Raw genomic sequence first — 21084 nt, 5'->3', positions numbered from 1 at the left:
CAGGAGAAATGCCTCAGGAAGTGGCTCACGGCAAGGGGCCCAAAGGTTTTGTCCAATTGGCTGTTTATAGCCCAGCATGTCACACTATTTATGCACATACATACTGTATGGATTCTATTAACTTCAAAAGATGATATAAACGATGAAGAAAAACAAACCAAAGCCAACAGAGAATCTATTGAAAAGAAACAGACCATTTAAATTCAAAAGGAGTAAACGGTGACTGACGCCCTGACCACAGACAAACTTTACCACATAAACAAGTCATAGAAAAACTTACAAACTTGACTATTCACTGAAACTGTAGTAGTTACAAAAGGTCACATTAATTTGCAACTACTGTACAAGATTCAGCCCACTCAAGGACATCAAGATCAAAGTCACCCAACAAAAGTTCAATCCAATTGTCTCAGCTAAGCCCAGAGTTGATAAGATCATTGTCATTTTAATGCTTCCTGTTGACTTTTCAGTTGCACTCAAAAATACAATTTCCAATTACATTCAAGTTCGTTTGGTATTTCTTCCTCAATTCCCCATAAAGTTATTCCCCATCTTCTCTGAAGAGAGTAACTCATCTGGGGTAAGGCTCAACAGCCACCCCCAACAGTTACATACCTTTCCTACTTTATGTGCAAGCCTGGCTAGTGCACTTTAGTGGGTTATTTGACAACATGAGGCGCCACATACAAGCCATATCTGTTTTCACTCAATATACCCACAGGAGTCATTGGATGACAATTTTGGCTGATTACTGTCCTCTTTATTCACTGATGATAAATGTAGCATCCCCAGCTCCTGAAACTGCTATTCTAGCATGATCTGGATATTAAACCTGGATAAATTATAGGGTGAGGTTTTCCAGTCCTGCTGTGGCAGGTTCCCCCACAGTAGACGGGGTGAGCCAGCCAAAAGTGCATTCACTTCAACGGGACCGGAGGATCGCATGAGCCAGGCAGGACCGGAAAATCCTGGTCATTCACAATCTTATGGCTGTTATTCTAGAATTTATCACAATGTGCTAGGTAAATAAGGCTATTTAAAATAATTTCAAAAGCACAAACAATGCAAAATCTTACAACTGTTACACCATATACAGCAGGTCTGCTTTAGAGTCTCCACCAGAAATTACTATGCAAACAAATCCAGGACAAATAAAATATATTTTATAGAAATAAAACAAGTGACATAATATGCTGAAAATATTCCTCACCCTATCAATTATCTTATGTAATTTACATTGCCACATGGGACTGAATGACGTGCACTTACCTTGTAATACTTCGTTCCAGTGTCATTCTGAAACAGTGTAAGGCACTTGCTGTCCAGCCTCCAGTAATGTCTTTTTCTCTGCAAGAAACAAAATCACCATGAATTCAGTTCATATTTATCAATAAGGCCATATTAGGATCATTTTACTCAATAGAACCACGAGCCTGGTTTTAGTTGCCAAGGCTGTTCAGATCGAAATGTCCTTCGACGCAAAGATGACACTATCAAGATGACCCCTGCAACATTATATGTTAATAGAGTGAAACTTTCCAAATTGAATACATATCAACATGTAGTTTTGAAAATGTTCCTTCCATTCTTCTATAGATTTCCTACAATTTTGCTCTGTGTTAAGGGAAAATACCCAACATCTCCAACTTTTGTAGAGCGACACTCTCATTAAATCATATTGCCTCTGTGAGCCCTTCTTGTCTTTCAATCAGTATATGTTCCATACATCTCGGGCTCCCTAAATAAAACAGTGGTGCCTGAGAACCAGAGAATAGCGTATGTTAAACAACATTCATAAAGGAATGAAAGGCATTCTCAATTGTAGTGAAAATGCTCAACAGTGTTTTCACAAATGCTTTCAGAGTTCACCAGACGCCTTAATGAATGCTTATCAAAGGCAAGTTGTGGAAGAGAAAATGCTGCTATTAGCAATAAGACAAACGATGAACTGGGTGGTGCCTGGAGAGCATTTCTCAATTACAGAAAACAAATGGTTCTAATTGCACACTGACCATAGTTGTAATATACATTGTTTGCATTAAAAACAAGAAACAGGAACGTATTGGTCGAGAAAAAAAACTTAAGGGTAGCACAGTGGTTAGCACAGTTGCTTCACAGCTCCAGAATCCCAGGTTCAATTCCCGGCTTGGGTCACTGTCTGTGTGGAGTCTGCACGTTCTCCCCGTGTCTGCGTGGGTTTCCTCCAGGTGCTCCGATTTCCTCCCACAGTCCAAAGATGTGCAGGTTAGGTGGATTGGCCATGCTAAATTGCCCTTAGTGTCCAAAAAAGGTTAGGTGGGGTTGCTGGGTTAAGGGAATAGGGTGGTGGTGTGGGCTTATGTGGGGTGCTCTTTCTAAGGGCTGGTGCAGACCCGATGGGCCTAATAGCCTCCTTCTGCACTGTAAATTCTATGAAAGGGGTGACTGTTGTACGTAAGCAAAGTTAAAAATGGAGTAAAGAGACATAATAACGCAGTTAAAGCTCCTCTAATGTAAAAATGCATTCCAAGAAGCTGCACCCAGTCTTAATACACAAAGGGACATTGAGTCAAAGAAGCAATGATTAGACTGGGTCACCAGAATCAAAGCTATGGGTCGTAAGCGATAGAGAGGTGTCGGGATGTGTAAAGTGAATAATCAATCATGAAACTTAGATAACTAAAGACATGATTGTCATAAATGAGGCAAGAGGAAGAAATCATGTACAGGAGTCTGGCGTTAAATGAAGAATAAGAGTTTTATACTTGAAAGCCAATATAGGTCAGCCAGAACAGACTTGGATGGGTAAACAGGAAAGCATGCAGACAGAGAATTTTGGACGTGCATGCAGCCTACATTGTGTAGAGAACAGGAGGCTGACCAGGAAAGCATTGGACTAAATAGAATGCAGAGAGGAAGTAGCGTAAATCAGGGCTTCTGTGGAAAATTGGCTGGGGTAGAATGGTTAGCGAGTTGGAATAAAGCAGCCTCAGTGGTAAGATGGCATGGGCAGGAACTCATTTCACATCTGAACAGAATACAAAGATTGTAAAGACTCACAAATAAAACAGATGAAGAAGAGTTGTGACGGAGGATTTTTAAATGAAGATGAAAACAGATTATCTGACTGGAATTGTGAAGACAAATCAAGAACACCAAGTACGGAAAAGACCAAGTCTCGATCCAAATAACAGATTCAAATTGATCTTTTACCATTTACCTCTGAGCTGTAGACACCTGTCACTAAAGTCAGTGCTTTGTAAAATGTATTCTTTCATGGGATGTGGGTGCTGTTAGCAAGGCCAGCATTTGTTGCCCATCCCTAATTATCCCTTATTTGTGGCTTGCAAGGTCATTGCAGAGAGCAGTAAAGAAACATTGCTGTGGGTTTAGAGTCACATGGTGAACAGGCCAGGTAAGGACAACACATTAAGTAAATCAGATGGGTTTTCACAACAATCTATGCTACTTTCAAGGTTCCTGATTTTAGGTTATTAAACCGTGACATTATAACTGAGGTGAGGAGGTACTACTTCTGGCAGAGACTGGTGAATTTGTGGAACTCGCTGCCCCATAGTGTGGTGGAGTCCAAATTATTAAATAGTTTCAAGAGGGATATATATTTCTAATAAAAAACGTGTTAAAGGGATATGGGGAACTGGTAGGGAGGTGGCTTTGAGACCAGGAAGGGATCAGCCATGATCTGATTGAATGGCGGGGCAGGCTTAAAGGGCTGAATTGCCTAGTTCTTCTCCAAATTCCTATGTTCCTAATATCATTATGCCACCATCTCCCCCATTAATGGCACAAAGAAAAAAGATGTGGGTAAATATTTAGTTTCAAGATGTATTGAGATTCAAGACTAAGCATCAACAAAGCTAATTCAATGCTGTGAATGGAACATGGTATTAGAATCATATAATTTACAGTGAAGGAGGCCATTCGGCCCATCGAGTCTGCACCGGCTCTTGGAAAGAGCACCCTACCCAAGCCCACACCTCCACCCTATCCCATAACCCAGTAACCTCACCCAACACTAAGGGCAATTTTGAACACGAAGGGCAATTTAGCATGGCCAATCCACCTAACCTGTACATCTTTGGACTGCGGGAGGAAACCGGAGCACCCGGAGGAAACCCACGCACACACGGGGAGAACATGCAGACTCCGCACAGACAATGAACCAAGCTGGGAATCGAACCTGGGACCCTGGAGCTGTGAAGCAATTGTGCTAACCACCATGCTACCGTGCTGCATCATGCAAGCAATGTATCAAGGAAGGCAGTTGGTCAAAAGTAAGAGGTTATTGTTTACATGGAAGTTATGAAAATCTTATCATTTTGTTACAATCTTCATATGGGCTCATATCTTGTCATTAGATAATTTTAAATATCCAGTATGAATGCGCGTGAATGGATGAATAAGTGAATGGGCAAGTGGGTGGGGCAGCAGGCAGGTGAATGGGTAGGTGAGGTCAGATGGGAAGAGGTAGTCAGGTCAGGGGTTAGTCAATGGTTAGCGTGATCAAGAACAGTAATCAGGTGACCGATTCGAAGTACTCGGTGATTGTGGTTTGCGACCACTCGCTTCATTGGGTGAATATGCAGGTAGTGCCGGGGGGGGGCAACAGCCGCAGTCAAGGGGAGATGTGAGGTGGTTCGCAGATGAGCAATGTGTGAGCGAGTGAGGGCTGCTATTCGGGGCTATGTGGAGTTGAACGATGCGGGGGACGTCACAGCCGCATGCTGTGGGAGGCACTTAAGGTGGTAGTTAGGAGGGATTTTATTTCATTCTGGGTGCGTAGGGAGAGTGTGGAACATGAGGAGAGGGCAAGGCTGGTACAGGGGACTAGTGGCTCCGGAGGCGGGTTTGTTAAAGGAGAGACAGAGGCTCTAGATTGCGTTTGGGATGGTGTCCACGGGAAAGGCGGTGGGGCAGTTGCGGAGAGCCAGAGGGGCAGTGTATGAGTATGAGGAAAAGGTGAACAAGATGCTGGCGCATCAGCTGAGGAAGCAGGCAGCAGCGAGGGAGATTAGGAGGGTCAGGGAAGAGAGGGGTGGGGTGGTCATGGACCCAGAGGGGGTGACTGGGGCATTCGAGGCCTTATATAGGAGGCTGTAGGAGTTGGAGCCTCCAGCCAGGGAGGGGGGGGGATGCAATGGTTCCCTAAGGTGGAGGGGGAGAAGGTGCAGGGGCTGGAGGTCCCGATTAGCCTGAGGGAGGTGATGGACGTCATGGGTGCGATGCAGGCAGGGAGAGCCCCGGGGCTGGACTGGTTCCCAGTACAGTTTTATAAGAAGTTTGGTGCGGAACTGGGGCCATTGTTAGTGAGGATGTATAATATGGCGAGGGATACGGGGAGCTCCCGCACCCACATTGTCACAGGCGTCCATCTCCTGGATCTTGAAGAAAGATAAGGACTCGGAGCAGTGTGGGCCTTCCAACACTATATCGCCACTGAACGTTGATGTGAAGTCGTCGGTGAAGGCGCTGGCAATGTGAATAGAGGACTGTGTGCCCGGGGTGATAGGGGAGGACCAGTCGGGATTTGTGAAGGGAAGGCAGTTGTTGGCAAATGTGCGCAAGCTGCTTAATGTAATAATGATGCGCTCGGAGGGGCAGGAGATGGAAGCAGTGGTAGCAATGGACGTGGAGAAGGCTTTCGATCAGATAGAGTGGGCATATTTATTGGAGGTGCTGGGGTGGTTCGTGTTTGGCCAGGGGTTTGTGGATTGGGTTTGGCTGTTGTATAGTGCGCTGGTGGCGAGCATGTGGATGAACCGAATGAGATTGGGGTACTTTGGGTTACACTGTGTCACTCGACAAAGGTGCCCATTCTCCCTGTTGCTTTTTGCCTTGGCGATAGAGCCGTTGACAATGGCACTTCAGGTGTCGAGGGATTGGAAAGGGATTATGTGGGTGGGGTGCCAAGCATAGAGTCTCGCTGTATACGGACAATTTATTAGATATCTCAGACCCAGTGGGAAGTACTGGGGAGATTAAGGAGATTTTGAGGGAATATGGCCGGTTTTTTGGGTACAATTGAACATGGGGAAGAGAGAGGTTAGGGGAGTTGTCGTTCAGGGTGGTGAAGGCGGTTTATCGGTATCTAGGGATCCAGGTGACTCCCAGCTACACAAATTGAACTTGGTTGAGGGATTTCAAGAGGTGGGCTGCATTGCCGCTGTCACTGGCTGGGCACATGCAGACGGTGAAAGTGACAGTGCTGCCCAGGTTCTTGTTTGTGTTTCAGAACCACCCCATCTTTGTTCCCAAGTCCTTTTTCAGGAAGGTTAACAGGATAATTTTGGGGTTTATGTGGGCGGGGAAGACCCCGCAGTTGAGGTGGGCATACCCGAAGAGAGAGAGCGATTGGGGGAGTTTGCCAAATTTGCTAAATTATTATTTGGCGGCGAACATTGCAGTGGTGAGAAAAAGGGCGGTGGAGGAGAAATCGGTTTGGGGTCGGATGGAGCTGGCGGCATGCAGGAGGATGGGTTTCAAGGCACTGTTGTTGGCACCTCTTGCGTTCCCGCTGGTCAGCTACTCAGTGGTGGTTTAGGGACTTGTTGATAGGGGCAAGTTTGTAGGGCTGGAGTTGTTTAAGGAATGGTATGAGCTGCCCAAGGGGAATGGCTTGCTGTCCAGGACAGCCGGTGGTGTGGTGAGATTTTGCAAATCACTGAATATGAAACCAAGAAGGTGGCAATAGTCAAAAGAAAGCCCGTTCTGAGGTCAGAAAAATGTAATGGTTCAAAGGCCAATTATCACCAGCATGTTAATTTGACCAAATTAACCAGAGTATCAACTTGGCAGTTTTGTTCTCTCTGTTAAAGCTCAACTCAGTTTTATATTTGCATTTTTGAGGATAAAGTGGTGGAGAATTGTTTATGTTAATCGAGGTGAGGGATGTCAGAGCTTGTAATGGAAAAAGTTTGTCAACCCAATGTCTAGATCAAGCACTGGTCAGGCAGATACAGAATAAAGTTATTTCTCTCTACCGCAACAGAATATCCTAAAATTAATCCTAAACGCATATTTTTCACCAGTGTGATCATTTCTAATTCCCAACCATTTCGACAGCCTGAGCGAGAATTCCAATTCAGGTCCAAAATTTCTCCGCACAAATTTTAGCATAAAGGAAAATAGTAATGGAATAAAATGTTGCTCCTTTGTTTCAATAGAATCAGCAAGGATAGAAATTTGAACGCCTCAGTGCCCAGTTGTGCTGAACTAAAAGAGTCTGAGCTCCAGGAACCTCATCTTGATTAAGAACTGGACTGAAAGTTTGCTAAATTAATCTTATTAGATGCAAATCGCTGAAGTCAACAGGATGTTCACCTTAAATCATGCTTAGATTAGCATACTGGCCCAGATGTGTGAACGATTGTACTTCTCCACCCCTCATTCACCCAGTTTTGAAGTTATTTAAAAGTAAGTCAGGCCGGTCAGAAAACCATATTAGCCAGAAATTATTGATATTAGATGTCAAATGGTTAAGTGCATTTATATGGCACTCCTCTGTCCTCTGACAATAATTTAAAATAGCAAACAAGGCAATGTCATATATGAGTTTATTAAATGTACGTGAATATAGACAATGGTAATTTTTAGTTTTCTTTTTTTTTAAATTTAGAGTACACAATTATTTTTTCCAATTAAGGGGCAATTTAGAGTGGCCAATCTACCTATCCTGCACATCTTTGGGTTGTGGGGGTGAAACCCACGCAGACACGGGGAGAATGTGCAAACTCCACACAGACAGTGACCCAGGGCCGGGATTCGAACCCGGGTCCTCAGCGCCGTAGGCAGCAATGCTAACCACTGTGCCACCGTGCTGCCCTAATTTTTAGTTTTCTTGACAGGCCGGCAGTGCCCCTTCGCCACTAACTTCCCAGCAAAGACCCAGGATTGTTTTATTTTATAAAATGTTTTCATAATGTTTTAACTGCCTTTCCTCAGAACCAGGAAGTTTCCTATATGAACAGAGCATAATTTTCATGTGCGGAACTTGGCACATACGAGTATGGCCTCAATCGGGACCTTGGATTCATAGAACATAGAACATAGAACAGTACAGCACAGAACAGGCCCTTCGGCCCTCGATGTTGTGCCGAGCAATGATCACCCTACTTAAACCCATGTAACCCGTATACCCGTAACCCAACAATCCCCCCATTAACCTTACACTACAGGCAATTTAGCATGGCCAATCCGCCTAACCCGCACATCTTTGGACTGTGGGAGGAAACCGGAGCACCCGGAGGAAACCCACGCACACACGGGGAGGACGTGCAGACTCCACACAGACAGTGACCCAGCCGGGAATCGAACCTGGGACCCTGGAGCTGTGAAGCATTGATGCTAACCACCATGCTACCGTGAGGCCCCCATGTTGCATTACATTCACCCCCCGCCATCTGGCCTTGGCTTGCGAAATCCTACCAACTGTCCTGGCTTGAGACAATTGCCACCAGTTTAACCTGCTCCACCTGGACCTGTAACCACTTAATTACCTGCAAAGACTCGCATTCAAAGTATCGTCTTGCATCTTTGACTTTGTCTGTATAAATGTTTCTGGAACCTACCTCTTTCTGAGGAAGGAGCAGTGCTCCGAAAGCTAGTGATTTGAAACAAACCTGTTGGACTTTAACCTGGTGTTGTAAGACTTCTTATTGTATTCTAGTCAGCTCGACATGAATGCCAGCATCGCATTTGCCTTCCTAACTGCCGACTGAAGCTGCACGTTAACCTTAAGAGAATCGTGAACAAGGACTACCAAGTCCCTTTGTGCTTATGATTTCCTAAGCATTTCCCCCTTTAGAAAATAGTCTACGCCTTCATTTTGGAAGATCAAATTCAAAAGCGGACTATATGGTCAATGGAAGGGTCTTGGGGAAAATTGATGTGCAGAGAGATCTGGGAGTTCAGGTCCATTGTACCCTGAAGGTGGCAACGCAGGTTGATGGAGTGGTCAAGAAGGCATACAGCATGCTTGCCTTCATTGGGCGGGGTATTGAGTACAAGAGTTGGCAGGTCATGTTATAGTTGTATAGGACTTTGGTTCGGCCACATTTGGAATACTGCGTGCAGTTCTGGTCGCCACATTACCAGAAGGATGTGGATGCCTTGGAGAGGGTGCAGAGGAGGTTCACCAGGATGTTGACTGGTATAGAGGGTGCTAGCAATGAAGGAAGGTTGAGTAGATTAGGATTGTTTTCGTTGGAAAGACGAAGGTTGAGGGGGGACCTGATTGAGGTCTACAAAATTATGAGAGGTATGGACAGGGTGGATAGCAACAAGCTTTTCCCTAGAATGGGGGTGTCAGTTACAAGGGGTCACGATTTCAAGGTGAGAGGGGGAAAGTTTAAGGGAGATGTGCGTGGAAAGTTTTTCACGCAGAGGGTGGTGGGTGCCTGGAACGCTTTACCAGCGGAGGTGGTAGAGGCCGGCACGATAGCATCATTTAAGATGCATCTAGACAGGTATATGAACGGGCAAGAACAGAGGGAAGCAGACCTTGGAAAATAGGAGACACGTTTAGAAAAAGGATCTGGATCGGCGCAGGCTGGGAGGACCAAAGGGCCTGTTCCTGTGCTGTAATTTTCTTTGTTCTTTGTTCTTCATTTCTCCTTTCCACATTGTATTCCATCTGCCACTTCTTTGCCCACTCTCCTAGCCTGTCCAAGTCCTTCTGCAGCCTGCCTGCTTCCTCAATACGACCTGATCCTCTACATATCTTTGTATCATCTGCAAACTTAGCAACAGTTCCTTCAGTTCTTTCTGCCAGGTCATTAATATATATTGTGAAACGTTGTGGCCCCAGCACTGATCCCTGACGCACACCACTAGTTACCGGCTGCCATCCTGAAAAAGACCCTTTTATTCCCTCTCTGCCTTCTGCCAGTCAGCCAATCCTCTATCCATGCCAGGATCTTACGCTTAACACCATGGGCTCTTAACTTAGTTAAGGACTGGACTCATTTGGCACAAAGCAATTTCATATCGAAACCTACAGGAAAGCTTTAATTCCCATTCATGTAAAGATGCAAGGCTAATATCTAAGGTACTCGGTGACAGTTATCGCGTTAAATGCTATGGGACATATTTTTACAATTATGTTAGGATTCATTCACCAGCTGCATCTTCAATTAGTTTGCAATGAACAATCAGCATTCCTATTTACAACGTATAGTGCTTACATCCAACATTTTGTCAGTTCTCAAGCTGTAACGCATCATAACATTTGGACCTAGCTGACATCGGTTCATAATCGTAAAAGTAATCAAATATTTGAGTTTACTTTTAGAACGGAGTAGCTGATCTTTCCGGATATTCCAGTAGCTCAGCAAATATAAATAGTTTCAAAGAAATGTACTCACGAGATTGTCTTTGCTGGTGTAATGGACCATCCAACCTTCTCTCACCATTGTGCTGCTCTTCCTTTTTGTGTGCTTGACAGACTGTACCACTCTCATGAGAGGAATATTGTTGCTTGTTGAAGGACTAGAACAAAATGTTCCAAGTTACTGAACAAGAATTGAGATGGCGAATTGTGAATACAGTGGTCTACCAAAATGTATTTTTCATGTTTTCCAAAACTTAACATAAGACTTATTTTCACATAGTCCAGTCTTAAACAGAATGGTGCCAAAAGAAAATGCGCTTAAACAAGAACAAATCACTCAGGTATCAATCATACAACTTGGAAAAGAACAATGGTCACTGGATGTGTACAAAACATTTGATTAATTGGAAATTTATGTGGTGATCAAGAAGCTGCTTATGAACCAGCAAGGCGACAGATCTTTAAAATGCTGAAAAGCATTGTAATCTGGATATATATATATATATACACATACATCATATATATATATATGAGAGAGAGGGAGAGAGAGAGCGAGCAGAGAGAGATAGAACAGAGCGAGATATATATTTAAACTGTGTCTGCAGAAATAATTGACATTAAGTAGAAAATCTAGAAGGCCGAAGCGAGATTAAAGATTTAGTTCCCCCCATATTGTAAAGTTGTGGAAGAATTTTGCCATAGGAACTAATGGGTTTTTGATGGAACTCCTCAAAATATTAGGAAAAATATCTGGTCAAGAGTGAGATCAAAGGTGAGAAGGGTACCATATGGGCAGCAAGGTGGCGCAGTGGTTAGCACTGCTGTCTCACGTTGCCAAGGACCCAGGTCCTGGCCCCGGGTCCTGTACGTGTGGAGTTTGCACATTCTCCCAGTGTCTGCATGGGTCTCACCCCCACAACCCAAAGATGTGATATGCAGGGTAGGTGGATTGGCCATGCTATATTGCCCCTTAATTGGAAAGAAAATGAATTGGGTACTTTAAATTTAAAAAAAAGGGTAACATACACATAGAAATGATCAAATACTCTGCAGAGCATGACGGACAAGAGATGGAACCATGACTCCTGAAGAATACACTGGCCAGTTTTGTACAAGATATATTGAAATTCTGAACTGAAATTGTTGAGCTTTTCTTCCTCAAATGTGGTTTTCTTACTACTGAAAGGGAAGCTCCTCAACAATCCAAAGGAAATATCAGTAGAATGAGTAAACTAATTTCAGTTACAGGTAAGTACTATAACTGTCATGGAGGTATTACAGCTGACTCGTGCTTAAGTATATCCAAAAATGGATTCACTGGGCCTGATCTAACCCAATGGGAACAGAGTCCCAGAGTCAGCGTGTTTAGCCGTGTTTCCAGGCGCTCGCAGCACTGAGAAAAATCCCGCGATCTATCGGCCATCTGGTTAGATACAGGGCCTCAGCGGGGAACGCATGGCCGAGGCTGCAATCAGCCCTGTTTTCTGCACTCAGGAGTTCCACACGCCGGAACTCCACAGTGCAACGAGAGATCGGGATACCATTTTTAAATGGTGTCTCGATCTCTCCACCTCTTGAAGTGACCCCCGAACCCCCCCCCCCCCCTTAACTCACTTTAAGGGGCTCTACACGACCCCCCGCACCCCTCCCCTCACGCGATGCACAACCCAGCCCGATCCCTGACATGTTCCGCCTCCTCAAACAGGCGCCAGAATGTGGCGATTAGGGGCTTTTCACAGTAACTTCATTGAAACCTACTTGTGACAATAAGAGATTATTATTTATTATGTGAAAAATGCCAACTTGGCAGTGCCAGCCTGGCATGCTGGCAGCGCCAAGGTGCCCAGGTGGCACCAACAGTGTCAAGGTGCGACCATGACCAGAGGGCAAGCACTGGGAGAACCCTCTGAGTGCCGTTCCATCTGGTCCCCGTTTGTAGAGACCAGCACTGAATGGTGCTCGCCCCTGGTTTCCAAGAGACTGGCTGTCTCGCTCTAATATGCAGATTTGTCAAAACGTGATCCCGGCCACAATGGAGAGGCTTCACATCGCAACGTCTCACGAGCTCGAGTTAGCTCTCCGAGGCGTGGCGAGCCGGGTAGATCCCGGGGGCGTCATTTATCAGCCACGTTGCACCATGACGTGCTGTTTTTCGGGCGCAGCGTGGCCGGTAGATCACACCTTCTGTGTATGCCAACTGGAGGAATTTGTTTATATACAGCATGACATTGTAACCATGATCCAACTATACAAGAAACACAGCTTCGGAGTCTGAAATATAATAGAAAGCCCACTGGCCATTGTCAAACAAAATAAGTTTCTTTCTCACTTTGATGGCTACTGTAGCATATAACAAAAGGACTACCTGATTGTTCTGACAGGTTCTTCATCTTTGTCACCGTCCAGATCAGATGAGTCCATAAAATACAACTTTTCTTCTGACGTAGATGGCTCCTCGGTGTCATCCAACATTCTGCTGCCATCGCTGTTCATATCACTGCTATCTACGTCCATGGGCATGTCTGAATCAGGTCCTGGGCTGGCTGGTTCTGCAAACAGTAATTACATTAAAATTGCTATCTAACTTTCCAGTGTGCAGTTTGGATACCTGTGATGCTATTGATTTCAAAAAGCACCAAACATGATTAATTAAATAGTTTACAACACAAAAACAGGTCTATGTCAGTGTTTATACTCCAAACAAGGCTCCTCCCACCTCACTTCATCTCGCCCGAGCAACATATCATTCTATGCCTTTCATCCTCACTGAGTTACCAACTTCATCATTATTCATTACTCTCCATATTCATTCCTGGATTTATTCGTAATGACCTCTAGTTTTGAACTCCTCCACAAATGGAAGTATTGGGCGGGATTTTCCGGTCTGCCAAAATCAACGCCGGACATCCATTGCCACCCTGCTGCAAGTGAGTACAGAGAATTTGGTGTCCCAGCCAAAATTCCATTCACTTTCAGTCGGACCAGAGAATTCCAGCAATGAGCGAGGTCGGAGAATACCATCTATTGTCTCTCTATCTGCCCTGTCAAACTCTCATGATTTGAAAGACCTTCAAAAGGCCATCTCACAGTCTTGTTTTCTAGAACATTAGGTATAAGCCTGTTCAGTTCCAGAAAATTGTATCCTCTGAGTTCTAATTTTCCTACCAAATCTTTTTTACATTTTCTCCAGTGAACAAAGAAAAAAAGCAAAGAACATTACAGCCCAGGAACAGGCCCTTTGACCCATCAAGCCTGCGCCGATCCAGATTCCTAATTTACACCTACTTATTGCCCAAATGGTCTGTATCCCTTCATTCATCTCTATATTCTGCTGTATTCTCTGACAGTCCCCTTCACTATCTGCAACTCCATCTATCTTAGTATCATCTGCAAACTTGCTAATCAAAACATCTAAATTTTCCTCCAGATCATTTATATATATTACAAACAATAGTGGTCCCGGCACTGATTCCTATAGAACACCACTAGCTACAGATCTCCATTCTGAATCATCGAATTTACAGTGGAGGAGGCCAGTTGGCCCATCGAATCTGCACTGGCCCTTGGCAAGAGCACCCTACTTAAGCCCACACCTCCACCCTATCCCCAAAATTCAGTAACCCCACCTAACCTTTTGGACACTAAGGGACAATTGATCATGGCTAATCCACCTAACCTGCACACCTTCGGACTGTGGGAGGAGACCAGAGCACCCGGAGGAAACCCACGCAGACACAGGGAGAAAGTACAAATTCTACACAGAGAGTGACCCGAAGTTGAAATTGAACACGGGTCTCTGGAGCTGTGAGGCTGCAGTGCTAACCACTGTGCAGCCATGCCGCCTTTTCTGAAAAACTCCCTTCCTGTTACCCTCTGACTCCTGTTGCTAAGCCAGTTCTTTATCTGTCTCGCTAGCACGCCCTGAATCCCATGCGTCTTTACCCTTTGTACCAGTCTGCCATGAGGGACCCTGTCAAATGCCTCACTATGGTCAATGTAGACGACATCCACAGCCTTTCCTTCATCAATAAATTTTGTCACCTCCTCAAAAACTCTATCAAGTTGGTAAGACATGACCTTCCCCGCACAAAACCATATTGCCTATCACTAACAAGTCCATTTACTTACAAATGTGAATAAATCCTATCCCTCAATATCTTCTCCAACACCTCCATTTTTCTCTGGCCCTCGGGATCCACACAGGCGTGGATTGGAACATTTATTTAATTTTACACCTGACGGATAAGTATTTACAGTAGTGATCCACCCCCCCTACATGTCCATCGGAGCATCTCCCCCCCCCCCCCCCCCCCCCCCCACCCCACACACAATGTAAATTCTGCCCAACTTGCACCAAAAAAAAACCAATATCAAAGAAACCCTCTCTCCCCCCTCAGTCACCCCTGCATGGAAGCTAAAGAGCAGTCCAGGCAGAAACATGTGAAAAAGATCACTGCTTTCGCACTCACCTATGCCTTATGCCTGCTCCCTCAAACAGATTTCTAGAAAGCAACAACTGTAACTTAAGAGAAAGCCAAAACCACATCACATGGTTTTAAATCTCCTCAGATGAAATGAAATGAAATGAAAATCGCTTGTCACAAGTAGGCTTCAAATGAAGTTACTGTGAAAAGCCCCAGTCGCCACATTCCGGCGCCTGTTCAGGGAGGCTGGTACGGGAATTAAACCGTGTTGCTGGCCTGCCTCGGTCTGCTTTCAAAGACAACGATTTAGCCCTGTGCTAAACCAGCCCCCAAGATCATTTGAGTTGCAAGGCTTGGAGCCGTAGAACCGCTACAGTGCTGCAGGCGGCCATTTGGTCCATCACATCTGTACTGATCCTCTGAAAGAGTAACTACGTATGCCCTCTCATCCGTTCTATCCCCGTTACCCCACCGAACCTGCACATCTTTGGACACGAAGGGCCAAATTTATCATGGCCAATCCATCTAACATGCACATCTTTGGACTGTGGGAGCACATGGAGAAAACCCACGCAGACGCGGGGAGAAAGTGCAAACTCCACACGGACAATCATCGAAGACGAATTGAACCCAGGTCCCTGGTGCTGAGGTAGCAATGCTAACCAATGTGCCAACGTGTACCTGGCTTCTAGCTTTTGGTAGCTTGCAATTGACAGTTTCCAGACAGCCAGGTGTCCAGATTATTTTAATTTCCCTTCACGCTTGAATAAATCTCACGTGCCCTGCTGTGAACTAACTACAATGTTTATAATTGAGGAGTTAAATGTTTTCACTCTTTTTCTGAGCAGAAAGCACTTAACTGCTCTTGTGATCATGAGCTGTCAATCATTGCTAGGAATTGCATTGCAGGGGATAGGGGGCCCAGCTGCCTGACGTCACTATCGGGTCACTTGTTTAAACGGCAGCCTGATAGCCGGTTTTGCAACTCAATCCCTTGCCATCCCTGCCATGCATAAATTTGCATGGCAAGGGTCACTGAATCACTTCTGGGTGCTGCTCCCAGTGCCATTCAGAACAGAAAGAATTCAGCTCTGGTGGGAGAATATAGTCTCCCAAACGGAGAATCTACCCAATGTTGCAGGAGCAGGAAAAAAAAGCCTATACAAGTGATACTATGAGTATGATTAGATGGATAAGCATGAAACTATGTGCAAGCACTGGGAAGGTGTTAAAGGAGGATGATGTGTTCACTATGTCAAAGGCTGCAGACAGTCAAGAATAACAGAAAACCTACAGTGCAGAAGGAGGCCATTTGGCCCATCGAGTCGGCACCGGCCCTCTGAAAGAGCACCCTACCCCACCCCATCCCTGTAACCCTACCTAACCTTTGAACACTAAGGGGCAATTTAGCATGGCCAATCCACCTAACCTGCACATCTTTGCACTGTAGGAGGAAACCGGAGCACCCGGAAGAAACCCACAAAGACACGGGGAGAATGTGAAGAACGTGTAGACTCCACACAGACAGTCACCCAAGGTCAGAATCAAACCTGGGTCCCTGGCGCTGTGAGGCAGCAGTGCCACCGTGCTGCCGAAGGACTAGGACCTTTGTCATAGTCACATAGGAAGTCATTTGTTACTTTGATGAGAGCGATTTTGACAATGTGGCAGGGGCGGAAACTTGATTAGAGGGATTCAACTGATTAGAGGGATTCAAATAAGGAGGTCACACAGAAAGTGGAGAGTAGGCAGGGAAACAAAGGGATGAGCACAATCAGACCAGCCATGATCTTGCTGGTTCGAATGGTCAAATGGATGATTTCTGCTTCCATGTCTCATGCAGCTCTGAAGGTGGTGGTTACGGATTTCCAAACAAAAGTTCAAAAAAGTTGAACTTAACTTTTCTGCTTTTCAATTCTATTCCTCGCAAAATAACTCCTAGTGTTTTGTTTCCAATTTTTATAGCATTGTTACTACGTATAATAATTTGTAAATCTATTCCCTTCGGTCCATTTCAGTCTATAATTTTCCAAACAGTAGGTGGACTCCTCATTCCTACCTCACACATAGTAAAATCCATTTTCCATTTATACATCCTTTCGGCAAGTTTGTCTTCTTATATTTTGTCACAATCTTTCTGTGTTAACTATACTCTCCAATTTGGTACAATCCATAGATTTTAATATTGAATTACTATCAAACACAATGGTGAGAAACAAAGAGATCTTAATTAAAATATTTCTAGCGGTCAAACCATACATACATAACTTTTTTTTGTACGTAATGTCAACTATTCTCCCATAGAACAGTACAGCACAGAACAGGCCCTTCGGCCCTCAATGTTGTGCCGAGCAATGATCACCCTACTCAAACCCATGTATCTACCCTATACCCGTAACCCAACCCCTCCCCTCCCTAACCTTACTTTTTAGAACACTACGGGCAATTTAGCATGGCCAATCCACCTAACCCGCATATCTTTGGACTGTGGGAGGAAACCGGAGCACCCGGAGGAAACCCACGCACACACGGGGAGGACGTGCAGACTCCGCACAGGCAGTGACCCAGCCGGGAACCGAACCTGGGACCCTGGAGCTGTGAAGCATTTATGCTAACCACCATGCTACCGTGCTTCCCCTCTATTCTGTAAAGAGTGTGCATTGTTGCAGAAAGTAGTCATGCCTTTGAATCTCATACTCCTAACTGACATCATTTTTGCCAGTTTGGTCACAAACGTACTGTTCCAGCACCTGGTTTCTATTATTATTATTTTTTTTAGTTTTTCCTGATATTTTTCAAGACATTGCAATCCAAAGGATCATTTTTGAAGCCAATTTGACACAAGTGTCGCAACAATGGAAAGTGGTAAACCTTTTCAGAGTGCTCCCACAGTATGAGAAGGATTTTATACAACATATTTATCCTGTAACATTGCGTTCAAGTTAACTCAAGTATATAATGTGCAGAAGTGCGATAACACAAAAAGCTTTCATGAGTTAATATTAATTTTAAAATATTCAATTAGGCATGAGTGGCATTGATGAAGCCTTCTACGGAGAATCTGTTTCTAAAGCACTCTCCGATGTGCTGTTGAACGATAAGCACAAAAATAATTGCTAGCTGGCATAGCCTTATTGTTATTTTATGCTCATGTGTAAAACAACACCCTGCATTAAACTCATTTTATATGTTTGCATACACAATATTCAACAATCCTTTGTTTTTGTGAGCAGGGAAGGTTTATTGAAATTACTCACAGATGTAGATTTAAAGTTTCCGAACAGTTGGTTAACTCTGCCGATTGAATTAATGGGTAAAGCTGTTAAAAATGATGAAGCATGTCATTTTTCAGCTGCACTTGTGCATTGTCCTTATGAAAAGAAAAATAACATTTTTGCCTCTCCAGGGTCTCCTTTTATGAGGTGTACGACATACTTTTAATTCTCCATGCTGTACTGCAGTATGATTATTGAGAGCTTTAGGCTTTTCCTTCATCCAGGCTCGAAAGAGCAATACAGCGCGCAAGACTTTGGAGACACATTGAGGTTGAAAATAGCAAAAGACTTTGGAGCCACAATGAGGCTTGGCAGGAAGGGACAAAGTGTACAAACTGAAGAGTGCAACAGCAGATAAGGCCGGAGCTTGCAGAAGTAGTAAAAAGATAGAACTTAAGGATCTATCTGAATGCCTGGAGCATTCGTAACAAAACAGATGAATTGGCAGCACAAATAGAAATAAATAGGTATGATCTTATAGTTATCGCAGAGATATAGCTACAAGGTGACCAATACTGGGACCTGAATATTCAAAAGGACTGGAAGCTAGGAAAGGGTGGTGGGGTTGCTCTGTTAGCTAAGGATGACATCAGTACAACAGTGAGAGATGACTTTAGTTCAGAAGATCAACATATAGAATCAGCTTGAATGGAGAAACAAAATAATATAGGGAAGTCGTCAATTGTGGCAGCTCCTAACAGCAAAGTCACTGTAGGACAGAGTATTCAGTAAGAAATAATGGGGGCTAGTAAGAAAGATACCACAATTATTATGAGTGATTTTAATTTGCATATAGATTAGACAAATCAGATCAGCCTGGAAAATGACCTTCAGTACAATTTCTTAGAGCAGCACATTCTAGAACCAATCAGAGAGCAAGCTAATCTAGACATGGTAGTGTACAATGAAGCAGGGAGGTATAAATGAGGTAGCAGTGAGCTTAACATGATTGAATTTCGCATTCAGTTTGAAGAAGAGATGACTGGGTCTAAGTAAGGGCAATTATAAGGGGATAATGACAAAGTTGGCTAAAGTGAACCAGGAATATAGGTTAAGAGGTAGCTCAATAAAAATCCAGCAGAAAACATTATAGGAAGTGTTTTCATAATGCACAGCAAAGATACATTTCACTGAGAAAAAAAGACTTTCGGAGATGAATGCAATATCCATGGTTAACTAGGGAAGTTAAAGACAGTATCAGTTTGAAAGAAAAAGCAAAATATTCTGCAAGGATCAATGGTAGGTCAGAAGATTGGACAGAATTTAAAAACCAACAAAGAATAACAAATATGTAACAAGTAGGGAAAAATTAGAGCATGAGAGAAAGCCAACTAGAAATATAAAAACATTTTGATATTTCTTCAAATTTCCACAAGTAAAGTTTCTACAGGTATTTAAAAAGGAAAAGTATAACTGAAGTAAACGTATGTCCTCAAGAGACTGAGTCCGGGAATTAATAATGGGAAATGGAAATGGTGGAAACGTTGAACAAATATTATGTCTGTCTTTCCTGTAAAAGACACTAACAACATCTCAGAAATACTCGCAAATCAAGAGGTGAAAGAGAGGGAGGGACTTCAAATAGTTACATTCACCAGGAAAAGGGTACTGAGAATATTATTAGAACTAAATGCTGATAAGTCCCCAGGACCGGATGAAATTTACTCTTCGGATCCTAAAGGATGTCTCAAGTCTAGGAGGGCCCCATTAAAATGGAAAACAGTAGTGTAACGTCTCTTTCAAGAAAGGAGGGGGTTAAAAAACATGAACTTAATATTTGTCAAAGGGAAAATGCTGAAATATATTTTTATGGCGGTTACAGCAGGGCACTTAGAAAATCTCAATACAGTCCAACAGAGTCAACATGGTTTTGTGAAAGGGAAATTGTGTTTGACTTATTGATTAGAGTTTTTGAGGAAGTAACAAGCAATGTGGATAAAAGGGAACCTGTAGACGTGGTGCTTGAATTTCCAAAAGGTGCCACATCAACGATGGGCTGCACAAAATAAAAGCTCAGGTTATGTGGCGAAACACATCATCATGGGTAGAGGATTGCTTGGCTAACAGGAAGCAGAGAATAGGGATAAATGGGCCATGTTTGGGTTGGCATGATGTAACGTGTAGAGTGTCACAGAGATCAGTGCTGGGGCCTCAGCTATTTACAATTTATATCAATAACTTGGATGAAGGGACCGAATGCATGTAAATTGTGAGGAGATAAAGAATCTATAAAGGGATTTAGATTGATTAAGTGTGGTGAATGTATTACTGCTACCATTCACCATTGTCATTGCATTACATTGTATTGTATTATGTTGATGCACTTGTGGGCTCTGCCTGTGGCTCCGCCTCCTCGGAGAGGTATATAGAGCTGCAGCCTGTAGGCGGCACTCAGTACAGTGCAGTCGCAGGCAGGCACAGTTCTAGCTGATTAAAACCACTGTTCACTTCAACTCTTCGTCTCGTGTGAATTGATGGTCACATCAATTTAATCAGCTAAGATATCGCGATGGAAGCCGCCCTCAAACCTGATCGACTGGAACTCGACCCACAGGCAGCTGAAGCCAAAGGAATCTTTTTGCACTGGCTCCGCTGTTTTGAGCCTCCTCCTCGCCACTGTCACCGAGGAACAGAAACTGAGTCTCCTTCACACCCAGGTGAGCCACAGAATCTCCGTGCAGATCGAGGAAACGACCACGTACAAGACGTGGTTGTGATCCTGAAAAGGCAGTACGTGAGGCCGGTGAACGAAGTGTTCGCGCGGCATCTCCTCACCACTCGTCGTCAACGCCCCGAGGAATTGCTGGAGGAATACCTACGCGACTTGAAGGTACTCACTCGAAACTGCAACTACAAGGACGTCACGGCCTCGCAGCATATGGAACTCTCCATCCGGGACACCTATGTGGCTGGAGTCTGGTCCAACTACGTCAGACAGCGCTTGCTCGAAAAGGGCGCCCTCGACCTAGAAGAAACGGTAAAACTATCCACCTCCTTAGAAGTAGCTTTTCAGAGCCTCAATGCTTTCCCCTCTGACCACGCAATCCCCTCGTGGACA

At 44.2% G+C, this 21084-nt stretch overlaps 1 protein-coding gene across 3 annotated transcripts in view; it reads right to left on the bottom strand.

Annotated features, from left to right (window-relative positions):
* Positions 1–21084, bottom strand: part of prkd3 (protein kinase D3) — a 513687-nt gene that overhangs the window by 127263 nt on the left and 365340 nt on the right. For all 3 annotated transcript variants that reach the window (XM_038814542.1, XM_038814525.1, XM_038814532.1), the window contains exons 9-11: positions 12693–12876; positions 10362–10485; positions 1270–1347 (exon numbers count right to left, since the gene is read on the bottom strand). In XM_038814542.1, the coding sequence (XP_038670470.1) occupies positions 1270–1347; positions 10362–10485; positions 12693–12876 (386 nt within the window). The remainder of the gene's footprint in view (positions 1–1269; positions 1348–10361; positions 10486–12692; positions 12877–21084) is intronic.

Source organism: Scyliorhinus canicula, chromosome 1 (genome assembly GCF_902713615.1).
Source record: "Scyliorhinus canicula chromosome 1, sScyCan1.1, whole genome shotgun sequence".
Taxonomy (NCBI): domain Eukaryota; kingdom Metazoa; phylum Chordata; class Chondrichthyes; order Carcharhiniformes; family Scyliorhinidae; genus Scyliorhinus; species Scyliorhinus canicula.
The sequence above is the reverse complement of the archived record's forward strand: the minus strand, read 5'-3'. Positions and strand labels throughout refer to the sequence as shown.